Source organism: Dysidea avara, chromosome 2, assembly GCF_963678975.1.
Source record: "Dysidea avara chromosome 2, odDysAvar1.4, whole genome shotgun sequence".
Lineage (NCBI taxonomy): Eukaryota > Metazoa > Porifera > Demospongiae > Dictyoceratida > Dysideidae > Dysidea > Dysidea avara.
The window spans coordinates 12,653,840-12,670,779 of NC_089273.1; the positions used below are offsets into that span (position 1 = coordinate 12,653,840).

At 37.6% G+C, this 16,940-nt stretch overlaps 1 protein-coding gene across 3 annotated transcripts in view; it reads right to left on the reverse strand.

Moving 5' to 3' along the window:
• The window catches only part of LOC136246624 (uncharacterized), an 82,055-nt gene that overhangs the window by 49,583 nt on the left and 15,532 nt on the right, over nt 1-16,940 (reverse strand). For all 3 annotated transcript variants that reach the window (XM_066038155.1, XM_066038153.1, XM_066038154.1), the window contains exon 3: nt 6,150-6,455. In XM_066038155.1, the coding sequence (XP_065894227.1) occupies nt 6,150-6,455 (306 nt within the window). The remainder of the gene's footprint in view (nt 1-6,149; nt 6,456-16,940) is intronic.

Below are 16,940 nucleotides of genomic sequence, written 5' to 3' on the forward strand. Positions count from 1 at the left end.
AGCAGACTAGTATGACCAACTCGCACCAATCATCATCATTATAATCATCATAATAAGTGCTATGCTAGCAAAACTTGTGATACAACAGCCTGGAAATCATATCCCAGTAAAAAGGTGCAGGATTTGATTTTTGAAAATACAAAAAGAAGTGAAATCCACTCAAAAACAGCCAAACTTTAAAAAAGAGTGCAGCCCTCAAAAACCTGGGTGAAAAAAGTTGTGAAATCAAAGGTGGCGGCCAAGAAATGGCTGCAATGATGTTAATGCTAAAAAAATTTAATAATGGCTGTGTGCATTGTTAAAATTTATTAGCATTAACATCATTGCAGCCATTTCTTGGCCACCACCTTTGATTTCACAACTTTTTTTTACCCAGGTTTTTGAGGGCCGCACTCTTTTTTTACGTTTAAATAAGTAAGCCAGTAGTAAGTTCCAATTCTTGAAGCCCTCGTACATTGTGTTTACATATCAGTTATAACATCATGAGTGTATTATAACTATTACGTATCATCTGTGGGGGGACTGTATGTACATTATTCTTTCAACTTCAGAGGTTCACATTGCTTGTTTGCTTAAATGTACCGTATGTTGGTTCATCTTCCTTATAAGGCAAGGCTATACATGTAGACAAAATATTACAACCAATAACCCACCTATAAGCACAATAGTTATTTGGCTATCATTAAGCCCACTATTGCATGCTTAGTGCTATTACCTTCTACTAATACCTATGTACTGTACATGATATAATCTGTTACATAGTAATTTCAGTTATTATTATCTCAATTTACCACAATGGAAGGCATACACAAAAGGCAAAGCCTGTACAAGGTGTCAGCCACAAAAAGAACTACAAAAATACAACAAACAACTGAAAAACAATACAAACTACACAGTGATACAAAAAACAGCAGGTAACACACATATGATGAATGCTGGCAAGATTTATGCCTAACCCTCAAATCAAATAATATGGCTCCTGTTATGGTTACAAACTATTTGCAGTTGAGACATCATTGCAGCCATTTCATGGCTACCACCTTTGATCTCACAACTGTGCATGATAAAACAGGAGGTTACTGCAATATATATATTATCAGGTAAATAGATGAGCCTATTTTACAGCCTGTCTTGCTGCATGTTTGCTTACTAGGATAGTGATGAGTTATTCAGTACTGACAGTTTATAGACATTCTACAATGTACAAATTTAATGTAATAAATTTTAATAATGGCTTCGGCCATGAAATGGCTACAATGATGTTAGTGATGATAGATTTTAATTAATGGCTGCAATGATTTAATGATAGCAAAATTACTTTTAATATTGGCTTTGTGCATTAATAAAATTAACATCATTGCAGCCATTTCGTGGCCGCCACCCTTGATTTCATTTCCAACTTTCTCACCCTGGCTTTTGAAGGCCGCACCTTTTGGTTAAGGAGTTGATTGGGAAGAGAGAAAAAAGAGATTGGTCGATTTTGCATGGTACTCATGCCTGGGACACACACAACTTCAGAATTATAATATCTAATCCAAAACAGCCAAGCTGTAAAAAAAGTGTGCGGCCCTCAGAAAGGCTATGGTGAAAAAAGATGTGAAATCCAAGGTGGCGGCCAAGAAATGGCTGTGATGGTAGGTTAATGGTAAAAATTTTAATAACGACAATTCAGGTGAATTTTTGTGCCGCTTCACAAAATTTACCTGAATTGTCATTATTAAAATTTTTACCATTAACCTACCATCACAGCCATTTCTTGGCCGCCACCTTGGATTTCACATCTTTTTTCACCATATCAGATGGTGGTGGTAGGAAGTGGCTAAATTATTTGGGGTAGGAAGCATTGGCTATTATCCGAGAAAAATGAGAATACTAATTTTCTCATGGAAACTTTAATCCGCTCTAGTTAGCTAACCATAAAAGCTTTTTAGCTCAAACTTGGAGGTTCAGATAGGCTATGTATAAAGTATGCCACAATAATTTTTGTACGATTTGATATAACCGTGTACGAGAACCAGCTGATAGGTCGTGTCCGAGAATAGAGGTGGTGACATGCTCGCACATTTCCGATCACAGCTTCCTGCAAATGAGATAGAAAGAAATAAAATATGGCTCTGCTGATAGCTAATGAATAGCCCTAACAGATGGTGTTGGTGGTAAATCTTTAAAGTATTTGATGTAGGATTACTGACCGGTGTCCGACAATACTTGAATTTTGTCCGAGAATATATGATTTTGAGCAACGACTTTGATGTGGTCTAGCACAACAATCAAACAAGAGTTTTGGCTCAAAATTGGAGGTATAGTTGGGCTATATGCAAGGTATCTCCACACCAATTTTCGTAGGATTCCGTCCAGCAGTTTATGAGAACGAGTGTCCGAGTATACATGGTGTCCGAGAATAGATAATTTACTCTACTCTAATAGAACAGTCACCCTAATAGAGAATTCAGCTACGTTTATAATTTACTCTATTATATAGAATTATATTACATTGCAAGTTATTCAGTAGGGAGTTCAGCTACAAACAAGTCACCCTGTAGTCAGATCAGCTAGAAGAAGGTACCTAATAGAGAGTTCAGCTATCAAGAAATCATCATGTAGAGAGTTCAACTGCAAGCAAATCACCCTGTAGAGAATTCAGCTACAACCAAATTGCCCTGTAGAGAGATCAGCTAGAAGAAGTTACCTTGTAGAGAGTTCAGTTACAAAGAAACCATCATGTAAGAGAGTTAAGCTGCAAACAAATCACCTGTAAAGAGTTCAGCTAGAAAGAAGTCACTCTGTAGAGAGATCAGCTAGAAACAAGTCACCCTGCAGAGAGTTCAGCTAGAAGAATTACATTCTAGAGAGTTCAGCTACAAAGAAACTACCATGTCGAGAGTTCAGCTGCAAACAAATCGCCCTGTAGAGAATTCAACTACAAACAAATCACCCTGTAGAAAGATCAGCTAGAAGAAGTTACCTTGTAGAGAGTTCAGCTACAAACAAGTCATCCGGTAGAGAGATCAGCTAGAAGGATCACCTTGTAGAGAGTTCAGCTACAAAGAAATCACCCTGCTTCATCTTTTCTTCTTCCTGTGGTAAAGTAAAAATGATAGGTTAAAAAGCCCTAAAGCCGGCCATAGGCCAGCTTTGGGGTATACAAATACAAAAAGAAGTGGAATCTAATCCAAAACAGCCAAGCTGTAAAAAAGAGTGCGGCCCTCAGAAAGGCTAAGATGAAAAAAGATGTGAAATCCAAGGTGGCGGCCAAGAAATGGCTGTGATGGTAGGTTAATGGTAAAAAATTTAATAATAACAATTCAGGTGAATTTGGTGCTGCTTGGTCTTGGCACAAAATTCACCTGAATTGTCGTTATTAAAATTTTTACCATTAACCTACTATCACAGCCATTTCTTGGCCGCCACCTTGGATTTCACATCTTTTTTCACCATAGCCTTTCTGAGGGCCGCACTCTTTTTTTACAGCTTGGCTGTTTTGGATTAGATATAATTAGCTAGCTACAATGACTCAGATTGCAACAGCGATTGCATACGAAACTTCATCCACGATAAAACCTAACTAAGCTATTAAAATACTTTCTACTACATTTCACTACACAATCGCCACAAAGCTACAAGCTCTTTCTGTTGCACTTAATTGTTACACACACACACACACTAGTAACCGCCCGAATTTATTAGAATCATAATATACAAAGTGAAAGGAACTAAGATAACAGCAAACCTCTGAATTTATTTCGGTGGTGATGAATGATAATGGAGTATTTGCTACATGTCAAGGTAAGCTTTAAAATAGAACAAAACCTTACTACTCCAGAAATCTCTATAAAGCTACCCTGCATGGGCACTAGCTTACCTTTCTTAGTTTAGCCAGTCATCCATGACCATTCCTTTACATAAGTTCGATGGTTTGCTGTTATCTTAGTTCCTTTCATTTTGTATATCACAATTCTAATAAATTCGGGCGGTCGCTAGTGTGTGTAACACAAGGGGGTGCCACGTCGGCTCACGCTGTAGGTAGATTTGCGACCGTGGTCAAAGTCTTGACCGGAGAAAATTTCACCTTGACCCTTGACTTGCAGCATTTATCGTCTTTGACCTGTGACTTGGACATTTCTTGTCTAACTTTTGACCTCCACTTATTTCTCTATTTTCCTATATGCACTTGCGCTTGTAACTTAGTATAACATTTTCTTAGTGCGTGCTACCAGAGAAAAATCATTATAATTATGGTGAAACGCCTGTTGGAGCTTTAAAACATCTTCTCGGAGATCCTTACTTCTTGTGAGTTATGTATAATGCCATAAACTTGATAATAGCTACGTATAGTTTTCGATTGTGGGTTTTGAACCTTCCCCATTGTCTTGACCCTTGACCCACTGTAAGAGCTATTTTGGGGCCTTGACCGGTGACTTGGAGTTTGATCGCGGTCGCAGATCGACCTATAGCAAGAGCCTGAGTGACACCCCCTTGTAACAGTTGCGTACAGCAGAAAGAGCTTGTAGCTTTGTAGCGATTGTGTAGTGAAATGTAGTAGAAAGTATTTTAATAGCTTAGTTACGTAAGTTGTTTTATCGTGGATGAAGTTTCGTGCGCGATCGCTGTTGCAGTCTGAGCCATCGTAACTAGCTAATTATGTTCTTGGCAGAGTGGCTACAAGGTGAAGAGTGATAACACTCCCCAGTCAACGATTCCAGCAAGTCTTTTTATTACCCCCTACCATCCTGATATTGTAATTTACAACCCTTAGAGCTCATCCATTGCACTGTTGGAATTAACATGTCCGCTAGACTCTATTCATCATATTCAGTCGGCTCAATCTAGAAAACAGAACAAAACTGATTACCTTCAGTTGTTGGCTGAATTTGATCGCCTCAACATCGCTAATTATTATGAAACAATTGAGATAACAGTATTGGGGAATTACCAAGTCTCTTCTATCCAGAACTTGGTCAATTTGTTTAGATTTATCCTTCCTGAGTTAAACACATCAAAAAGTGGAATCAGGAGTTGGTTAGATGAAGCAGCCTCTGCCAGTATCTCTGCCTCTCAGAGGATTTTCATGGCGAGACAATGTAAAGAGTGGTGTCCGAACTAGATACGTAGTTAGCTAATATTGTAATTATCATTGTAATTGTATGTGTATAATTGTGTGTGTGTTTTTTTTTCTCTTTTTGTACCTTGCCATGCCCACAGTAGTGCTCTAGGCAGCCTACTCTGTGGTCGCATGCAGTCCGAGGTTACACATGCTTCTTTCTTTTTCATTCCTGTACATATTTTCTCATGTAATGATGGGTCTCTCTCTATGTTATAGCTAGCTATAGACCTTGTGCATGCCGAGGAGTGGTCTGGCAAAAACCGGAAAAAAGTTGCTACGGCTTCAAGTTTCACGATAGTTTACGAGAAAAGTGAGGGCAAAAGTATCGAGCATTCTATTGCAAAAACCTTCCCTAGGCGGAATAACTCGCCATGCAGCAAGTATGTTATATGCTTTTACCCTGTAACTTACTTTATACCAACCCTACTCTATCTTTTAGAGCAATTCCTCCGTAATAGCATTAAAAAATTTCGTAGGCATAGAATGTGTACGGTTTTTGCCCTCAAAAAATGGCGGATGCATTATTTTGATGGTGTAATAAAGTTCCACACCTTGGCGCGCACATGGTCTATTGTGTGAATTGTATGTTATAGCTATTGTGTGAATTGGCTTACTTGAAGGAGTTGACTCGGTCCAGTCTGGTCCAGGTTTTCTAAACCCCCTGTGACATCTTTCCACTATAATGTTCATTTGCTATGCTACAGTGGACACATTGGTCATTCATCTTTCACATGTCCAGTCAATTTTGACAATTGTCCGGCCAATTCTGGTTTTCCAGGACATTGTGACAGGATAACAGAGAATTCTTATCATAAGCTCTGTTGTGCTGTTTAAGTGGGATTGTTTATGTGACATCCTTAAATAATGTATTTACCCAAGCGTACTGTATTTTCCTAAATATCTGCATAACTGTATTGTATGACTCATACAATACAGTTATGTAGTTAATTGGTACTGCATGAAAAACACAGCACTAGTTGGCATTTTGATCCTCCCACGCAAAGTATTTACAATACATGGCATTACTAACAAATGTGAATCTAACCTGCTGTTTTACATACAGATACAGTGCCTTTACTGCTTGTGGTAATGAGATAGTATATCAATTTCTCTTGTTCTTTGTCAACTTGTGATTTGTGATCATCCTTGTTTACTATATACAAGCTTTTATGCTCAACAATAACACTGCTGCATTCATGTCGATCAACTGTTATCTCATTAATTTCTTTAGAAATGCTTTCAGTTTCTGAATAAGGTTTCTCATCAATCTTTACTTTGTCAGTCATGCATGTCATATTAATGAGGACTGGCTGGTTATTTAAGGTATCAACATCTTTAACTTGACTGTCAGCTACAAACAAAAAGTAACATATAAAAGTAAGTAAAACTGTAATACGATATACTGTAGAGTGGGACCTTCATTATCCGAAAACCAGTGTACCAGTTCAGATAAGTGAATTTGTCTATCTACACAAGTTAAAGGAAAAATTAGAAATTTTAAGTTCAATTAGGGATCATATAAAAAAGTAGGGAAACAAGGAAGGTTGCCTACACCTCCAGATATACTAGTGAACATTTAACCAGTCTATACCCAAGACCAAGACTGAATTAGAGATTAAATGTTCACTAGTATATCTGGAGGTGCAGGCAGCCTTCCTTGTTTCCCTAATTTTTTTCTATGATCCCTAATCAAACTTAAAATTTCTAATTTTTCCTTCAACTTGTTTGTTTACTATTTTTGTAACATTATTATGACTGGTGAACTCATGAATACCATATCAAAAGAAAGGATAGAGCCAGTATTAATATTTCCTCTGAACGCATGCTCCAGCTATCACAATCTGCTTCGAAAGTACAGTGACCATCATGCTTTTATTTCAGCTATGTTCAGCCCGTTACACAGCGCTACAGACAAAAAACAGTAAAAGAAGTGCCTCTGCAACAATCCAGTCTCAACGAAAATACGACGATTTGTGTGCCCCCAACTATCAATGACTGCCTCATAAGTGCAGTGGCAATTACGCTTCGCTTTCAGCTATGTTCAGCCCATTACACAGCATTACAAACGAAGAACAGTGTTAGAATCATCTCTGCAATCAGTCCAGTCACCACGGAAAATATGGATGATTCCCGTTAAACAAACGTACTGTAGGGAAGCCATGCATCGTGCTACCACGAATCGACACCTTTAGCTGTCAGTAAAAAGAAATAGGACACAAAGGAGGACAAAGGTAAGTCCATGATACATGCATTGTACGTACTGCGGTATGCCAAAAGGCACGTCTAAATAAAAGGAAGTCCTAATGTTAGGTTATGGCTGGCTGTATGGTTTGCAATTATAATAAAAAGTGATATTTAAACCAAAGCAGCCAAGATACTATTTAAAAACCCCAAAAAGCAAGGACAAGAAATCAAAATTGGTGGTCAAAAAATGGCTGTGATGGAAGAATAATGGCAAAAAAATATGACAATTCAGGTGAATTTTGTGCTGAATCTCACCCAAATTACCATACTAAAACTTTTTCCAGTTAATTACCTACCATCACAGGTATTCTTGGCTGCCAGTTTTGATTCACAACTTTTAAGATACAGTTCTAAGGGGTTTCAGGAAACCAGTCAGCTTTTTAAAATTGAAAATAATTAAAGCATTAAGCAAAATCTAAGTCTAAAATGAGGTGTATTGCTAAAAGATAGTAACTTCTAGCGATCAAACTATGTAAACTGTTCCTCTGCAGCACAAAATTGCTTCTCCCAAGCCTTGAACATGTTAAACACCTCTAAAAATAATTATTGATTAAGCTATTGTGACTTGAAATTCTTCGACGATGCATCAAATCTTTCTTTATGGACTTACAGTGATAACATTTAACTGTAAAACAATTAATATTATTAGGGTGATTTTATTCATTACTTAGTTAAAACAGCTATATATTCAGAATGGACCCTGCTCCTGATGTCTTTGAGTTGGAAACCAGTCAGCAAGTTTTCTAGACCACCAATGCAACCTTTTTCACACTGGTCTTTTTGGAGGTCACACCCTTATTTATTGTTTTTGTTTAGATATCACTTCTTTTTGTAACCGTAAACCACAAAACTGGCCATAAGCTGATTTTGAGAATTTCTTTTTAACTTATTTTTCCCTTTGCTAAAGCAGTTGTTGAATAAAGACAAAGAATTTCCTATGTAATTGTCTGTATAGCTATTTGCATCTAATTAAAATTAAAAACTGAACAAAATGTTTTATCGTGTAGCTTATAAATAATAGTTAAAACACCAAGACCAAGGGAACAAAGCAATTGTGACCCACTGAGTGAAAACCCAACTTGTTTGCATTCTCCTCAACTTCATTTTAATGACATTTTGTTGCCTATAGGTAGGGTCCGCAACGTGAAAAATGAAGTTGCAAGAAACAAATCCCCGACTATCATAGTATGTTACCGTTAGTGCCCCATCACTAATACCACCCTTAGTTTGGAACTGCATTCCCTGGTTGGAGAGACACACGGATTTTAATATCTCACGTGATTGATCTTTATTTCGTGCACTCTAAAGAAGACGTCCAGAGCTCCCAGATTCCGAGTGTGATTTCAAGTATTGTTGGCCTACCAAACCATGCATAGAAGTGAGTAAAAATTTGCCAGTGTTTTCCACAAAGTCTAATTTTCTGCTGATGGGTCGAGAAAATTTTTCATTTGAGGCGCTCTACCAGCCAAGAGAAGAGAAGCCAATCCTATCACATAAGATGATAATGAAGTTAGATGCATAAATGTTCTACACATCAAGTTTAAAAGAGCTGCGACCTTTCTAACCATCTGGCTGGCAGAGATGAAATTTTCAGTGCAATGATCTTCGATGATCAGTTTTGGCCGTGGGTTGCCTCCTTCCTACTGTTACAAACTGTCTTCCTAGGAGCTTTAAATCAAGGGAAGAAACAGAAGATCTGAGGTTTCTAAGAAGTGGTCAAATCCTTGACTTTTAAAGTTAAAAGGTCATTGGAAACTACTACTCTAATATAACATTCAGTATTTTATTAGAATAACCGGGCCCGGCGTGTAGTCACTATACACTTACTATCTGCTTTTGGTTGTGTCAATTGAACAGCTGTATAGATTGCTGGCAAGTGTGCATTTTATGGACATTTAAATCTTGATATTTTAACCTTGTGATGATGCATTCCAGTTCCTGCACCCACATCCTATTAAGCTATATAGTGAGGCATACCATATATACTTGTACATTAACCTACTCGCATACTAGGTCACTTCAGGAACAAGTTGTGTGATTAGTCTATTACATTACACACATGTAGTTTACAGATAGCATGACCATATGCTTAAATAAATTACATAGGTCACATAAACTCAATCATCAGTTTTTCATCCATCAATACCATTGCACAAGCTTATAGCAAATTATTTCTTTACAGACTAGTTAGCTGCAATTGATACCCCAAATGATTTGTAATGTTACTTTTTAGTCTGCTCTAGCCATGCATTTATTAACTTTGATGATGGCTTCTACAGCTGCACTCGACAATCAAACAATCAATGGACCAAAAAATCATTGATATGGTAAGGGAAACAAGAAATTTGGCTTTATTAAAGCAGATAACACTGCAGATTGATGAGTATTTTCAAGATAAGTTTGTTATTATGAATGGGTGTTGTTACACAGAGCAGTCCAATGCATATGAACCTGTGACAAGCAGAAATCAATACAACACGCAGGTTAAATGTATTCTTTGGATAATATACAGGGTGTATGCACTAATGTGTTCAAGGAATTATTCAACCACACATATCCTTAATTAAATATCAAGCACTTAATTGTAATTGAATGTAAAAGGTTACACTTTAATTAGCCCATACAGGCACAGATTCCATGTGGATGCATGCCCCAGAGATCTGAGACAGTACTTTGGGTGGCCATTTTCACTTCAAAAATTAAGCAGCTACTAACACTGGTGATTGCTCTATTAGAATGATTAAGAGCACATTGATCTTTTGCTACAAGAATTGACCACCAAAACTGGCCATGGGGACCATGGCCTTGTGATTCCCTGCCCTATCTGTGCATAACATAAAGGACACTGTAAAAAAGTGTAGGTCTACTACACCTATAAAGTGATAAACTACTCTAATAGAATGATCACATTGACAGATAAAACTGTGAAGCTTTTCCTCTACCTTAGTCATAAATCAATAATTTCACAAACTCATAGGACATATACACAGCAGCATTAGGGTATTATGGCTATATTGCATTACTAAGTTGTTATTTATTTAGGCAGTTGCACAAGATACATAGCTAATTATTATAGTTAATTTTCATATAGAAAACCAGGTATGTAAAATGTGAGGTTACAAGCTGGTCCTGCAATAGAGTTCTCCAGCTGATACAAAATGATTACTTCATAGCAAATGAATGGATTTCAAATACTATTATACTCTCCAGCATCCTGGACACTGCATTGCTTGCATATCACAAGGTTAAGATATTAAGATTTAAATGTCCATAAAATGCACACTTGCCAGCAATCTATGCAGCTGTTCAATTGACACAACCAAAAGCAGATGGTAAATGTAGTGACTATATAGTTATTCTAATAAAATACTGAATGTTCTATTAGAGTAGTAGTTTCCAATGACCTTTTAACTTAAAAGTCAAGGATTTGACCACTTCTTAGAAACCTCAGATCTTCTTCTGGACCTTCTCCTGATTCAAAGCTCCTAGGAAGACAGTTTGTAACAGTAGGAAGGAGGCAACCCACCAAAATCATCGAAGATCATTGCACTGAAAATTTCATCTCTGCCAGTCAGATGGTTAGAAAGGTCGCAGCTCTTTTAAACTTGATGTGTAGAATATTTATACATCCAACTTCATTGCCATCTTATGTAAGAGGATTGGCTTCTCTTCTCATGGCTGGTAGAGCGCCTCGAACGAAAAATTTTCTCGACCAATCAGCAGAAAATTAGACTTTGTGGAAAACACTGGCAAATTTTTACTCACTTCTATGCATGGTTTGGTAGGCCAACAATACTTGAAATCACACTCAGAATTTGGGAGCTCTGGACGTCTTCTTTAGAGCGCACGAAATAAAGATCAATCACGTGAGATATTAAAATCCGTGTGTCTCTCCAACAAGGGAACGCAGTTCCAAACCAAGGGTAGTATTAGTGATGGGGCACTAAGGGTAACATACTACGATAGTCGGGGATTTGTTTCTTGCAACTTCATTTTTCACGTTGAGGACCCTACTATAGGGAAAATGAGGTACGTTGGCTACATTTCGTACGTAGCCCAGCTAGCCAGGCTACATACGGAATGTAGCCGGTATACAACTGGGCAGTGTTTATATAGACGTTGATGCTGAAATCGATTGTGGGATCGATCAAAATTCACGTGATTAGGATGCATGACTTGGATTCGCTATGAAAACCACTCAGACGGAGAGCGTTTTGTTATCCTCGCCATCCTACGAGTTGAAAAACGTTGGGCTAAGGTGAAAACTAGTGCTATTATTTATTATTAATTAGCAAAGCCCACCAGGGGCAACACGCTAATGTGCATTACAAATCACAAATTGTTTAGCTTATCTATAATGTTCTTAAAAGTGTCAAGGTTAATTGTGTTGATGTTGTCAATTTTCAAGTTATTCCAATCAATAATTGTTCTTGGCAGAAAAGAATACTTATATAAATCAATTCTGGATTGCAGCTGTGCAAATTTGAGGGGATTATTGGCACGAGTATATGATACAGGGGTTGGCTGGGGTAAACAATGGTTTGGTAGCACCAGTAAGTTTCTTACAATCTTGAATAATAATATAAGTCTAGCATTTCTTCTCCTACTTTTTAAACTTGGCCATTGAAGGTAATTAAGCATATCTGTAATACTGTGTTGTTGACTGGATCTGTGCCATGGTTTATTAAGAACAAATCTTGCAGCTCGGTGTTGGATCATTTCTAATTTGCTAACTGTTGTTTGGTGATAAGGATCCCAGATAGCTGAGCAGTATTCAATAGAAGGTAACAATAATTGTTTGTATAAGTGTTCTTTGATTTGTATTGGGGCATTATATAAATTCCTTTTCAGAAATCCAAGAAGACGGTTTGCCTTTCCACAAATATAGTTAACATGAGGTTCCCATGATAGTGTATGATGGAGGCGGATACCAAGATAGGTGTGCTCTGATACAATATTCAATGGAATATTAGACATTTTATATGTAAAAGTGCTTTTACTGTGGTGGGTTGTAAATTGTAAAATATTGCATTTGGGAATGTTAAATTCCATCAGCCAGTTGCTAGCCCATTGTGTTAAGGAATCTAAGTCATTTTGCAGTATTCTGTGATCGTTGGGCGTAGCTATAGTTTTAAAGAGTAGAATGTCGTCAGCGAATAATCTAATTTCACTCTTGATGTCTGTTACAATATCGTTAATGTAAATTAGGAACAACACAGGACCAAGTACGGAACCTTGTGGAACACCAGATGTAACTTGACATGTAGAAGATCTAGAGCCTTCTACTACAACCTGTTGGGTACGACCATGAAGGAAGGACTCTAGCCACTGTAAGACAGTTCCTCTTATACCATAGTAATTTAATTTGTAGAGAAGTCTAGAATGAGCTACTCGGTCGAACGCTTTAGAAAAGTCTAATATAGCAGCATCAACTTGCAGGTTCCTGTCAATATCTTTTGCAATGTCATTAACAGTAATGAGTAGTTGAGTCTCACAGGAATGTTTTGATCTAAATCCAAACTGGTTGTCTGAAAGAATATTGTGGTCCTCCAAGTGCTTCATAATTTGACTCACGATGATATGCTCCATTGTTTTACAAACTACTGAGGTGAGTGAGATAGGACGGTAGTTGCCTGGTTGAGCTTTGGAACCTTTTTTAAATATTGGGGTGACATAGGCATGCTTCCATTGTAATGGGACTTCACCAGATTCTAGTGATTGTTTGAAAATATGAGTTAGAATGGGAGATAATTCGGCAGCTGTGGCCTTCAGTACATACGGATGCAAGGAGTCAGGTCCTGGGGATTTGGATGTGTCACAGGTACTTAACAAGTTGTAGACTCCTTGTTCGGTAATCTCAAATGTAGGTAAAGATGGAAATAAGGATGGACCTTTGTCAGGAATGTTACTATTATCTTCGGATGTAAAGACAGACTGAAAGTGTTGATTGAGGGTGTCTGCTTTTTCCACAGGATTGGTTATGATATGACCATTTATAGGATTTATTAATGTACTAATACCATTGTTTTCTTGTTTTCGTGACTTGATGTAGTGCCATAAAGACTTTTTGTTACTGTCTGGTGATGAAGTTAGGTTTGTCAGGTAGGATTTGTGTTGGTACTTTAGTTTATGATCTATCTCTTTTTGTAATGATTTATATTCATTCCAGTCACTATCTCGACAATAACGTTTTGCTCTTCTATAAACTCTTTGCTTTTTACGTATGAGTCGTTTTAAAGCAGAAGACAGCCAGGGAAGGTGAATTCTTGTACTTAATTTCTTGGTAGGAGTATGAGTGTTTATTATTTCTTGTAAATTTTGTAAGAAGAAGGACCAATTTTCATCTAAGCTTTGGGGTGATGCTTGATTTATTTCAAAGTAATCATGTGACAAGTCTGATAATTCCTCTCTTATTTTTTCCCAGTCAGCTAGCTTGTAAAGGTAAACAGTTCTGGGATGTTGTTTGATTACACGTTTAGGAATCTTGATGGATACTAAAACAGCGTCGTGGTCACTCAAGCCTGGAAGTGGTTCACATGATATCACAGAGTTAGGATTAGTAGTAAAGCATAAGTCTAAAACATTTTGAGCTCTTGTAGGGAAGGTGACTAACTGAGACAGTTGGTAGTTGTGTGATAAGTCAATAAGTCTTTCACGAAAGTGACATGATACATAGGAATTTATTAGTGTACTGTTTTCCCAGTCAATACCTGGACAATTAAAGTCACCTCCAAGAATGATGTGAGTGTGGGGATACTTTTGCTTAATCGTGTCTATGGAAGACTGCAAGTTGTCAAGTATTGTATCACTTGAGTGAGGAGGACAGTAAAAGGAGCCAACGATAAAGTCATTGTTCTTGTCAAGATGAACGTGAGCCCACACTATTTCAATAGTTGAATTGTCATTAATTTGTGTACATGGTATAGAGCTCTTTATGGAAATAAACACACCACCACCAGAAGTGTTTCTGTCTTTTCTGTATGTTTGATAATTATTTGGGAAAACCTCAGAGTTTAGAATAGATTCATTCAAATGTGATTCTGTCCCTATAATGATGTCAATTGCATAGGTAACCAGAAAAACTTCAAGTTGGGTTCGTTTGTTAGTAACACTACAGAAATTTACAATAGAGAGTTTCAAATCACTTAATACATTATTTGAGTTTGGGTTATTAGTAGAGTTATTAAATACCTGTGAATTTGAGTCAGGATTTGAGTTAGTTATAGTGGAAACAGGGAGTCAGGATGACTCCATGCTTGTGGCAGAGGTATTATTAAGTGGCTGTGCTGATACAGTTACATACTCTAATTTGTTACCATCTGTACTCACTTTGCAGTGAAGCTTGTTGTTGAGGTATAAGGAATCATTTCTTATTTTGATGTATCTCCGTTCGGTACCATTGTCAATTAGGGATCTCCTCTCCTTCAACAATAAGCGTTCCTTTTGACGCTCCTGGGGAGTTAGATCAGGTTTTATGTAGATTGGAGCTTCAAGCTTAGACTTAGAACTTAGGATGTCAATTGCTGTGTTTGAACGAAGGAACTTCACCAGAAGGGGTCTGGGACGCTCACTCTTTTGGTCATACTTGCCGAGACGATACAAATCTTTTATATCACTAGGTTCAATGTCAATATCAGTTGCAGACAGAGCCTCCATCACGTTTTCCATGTCCTTTTTCATTCGGAGTTGTCTGTTGGTATTTTGGGGATTTTCTGCTACACCATACACAACGATGTTGAATTTCCTATCAATGTTGGTGGCATTTTGATAGACAGTGTTTGAAACTTTGTCAACAACTGGAGCACGAACAGTTTGAGAAGAAGTCTGCTGTGGTTGATTAACAAGGTCTAGTTTGCGTTTAAGATCATTTAGAGAAGTTTGAAGTGTAGTAATGGTCGACATTAAGCTGTCTATTTCTGCCTTCTGTGCTTGGATCTCACAGTATAGACAGAAGAACGTGTGTTCTTCGCCAGCATCTCTTAATGTCGCGAAGTTTGTTGCTGATAACCCAGTGCATCTACGATGTACCCACGCGTCACAGTAGCCTTCACAATAGATTGCATCATCACCTTTCCTGTGCTTTGTAGCTTCTTTAATTACTTCATCGCATATTGGGCAAGTACTGTTTCTTTTGGGTTTCTTCTCGCGCTGGTTTGAGCTGTCTTTAGATCTCGGTCGTTTCAACGGCAGTAAACCTGGACTGGGAGTTGAAATTGCGTTCAACGACATTTCTGTTCACGAAGGGGAAGGAAAGCACAACTTTTCTTCAGGAATATCTTCTTGGCAGCTTACTTTCAAGGAGACGACAAAAGTAGCTGCATACCACAATCGCAATTTTTATTTTTTTATTTTTTTATTTTTTTTAGTGCTAAAGCTTATTCATCAATCGTTTCCGCTTGTTTCGAACACGGACACACACACCCCCCCAAAAAGACACACTCCAATCACGAAGATACGACTCCGCACGGAGTAGCCACTCTACAAGCAAGCTTACCTATCTAGGAAGCAAAGACTATATAATTTGGCCCGACATTCCAAGTCTAGTGATGCCTGGCAAAAATATCGACAGATTAAGAAAGAAGTTCAAAGGGCATATCGGCAATCCCACAACTCCTATATTCAACACTTAGTCACCCCTGGAACATATTCTACAACTAAGAGATTATGGAGTTACATTAAGAGTCAAAAGAAGGACTACTGTGGCATACCACCATTACTACAAGGAGACACTCTGATCTCTGATACAGCAACCAGAGCAAGCTTATTGAATGACTATTTCTCATATGTCTTTGTTAAAGAAGATTTAAGTTCTGTACCACATATTGAAAATTTACCTATCCCACTAATGGAACCTATCAGTATTAATTCAGAAGGTGTTAAAAACTTATTAGAAAACCTGGAGGTAAACAAAGCTCCAGGTCCAGACCAAATTCCACCCCGATTTTTAAAAACCTTTGCAAACTACATTACGCCATTTCTTGTGCTGATCTTTAGGGCCTCTTTGCATCAAGGTCACCTTCCATCTAAATGGAAACATGCTACTGTTGTGCCTGTTTTTAAAAAGGGAGATCGTAAATTACCATCTAACTACCGCCCAATATCCTTAACATCAATCTGTTGTAAAATTCTAGAGCACATCATCTATTCTTCCATCAGCTCTCATTTGGAAAATCATCAACTTATTCGAGAAGAACAGCATGGTTTTCAGAAAAATAAGTCCTGTGAAACACAACTGATCTACACAATTCATGAATTTGCAACAATACTTAATGACGGTGGAGAAGTGGATGCTTTATTTCTTGACTTTAGCAAAGCTTTCGATAAAGTTCCACATGTAAGACTTCTTCAAAAACTTGAGCATTACAGAATTTGTCCACAACTTGTCAATTGGATAAAAGATTTTCTTGGACAAAGACAACAGCAAGTAGTTCTGAATAGTGTAACTAGTGAGCAGTGTGAAGTTATCTCTGGCGTACCGCAAGGTACAGTACTTGACCCTTTACTATTTACTTGTTTTATTAACGACCTACCAGCTCTAGTGAACTCTCAGATACGACTCTACGCTGATGATAACTTATTTTTACACCGATTT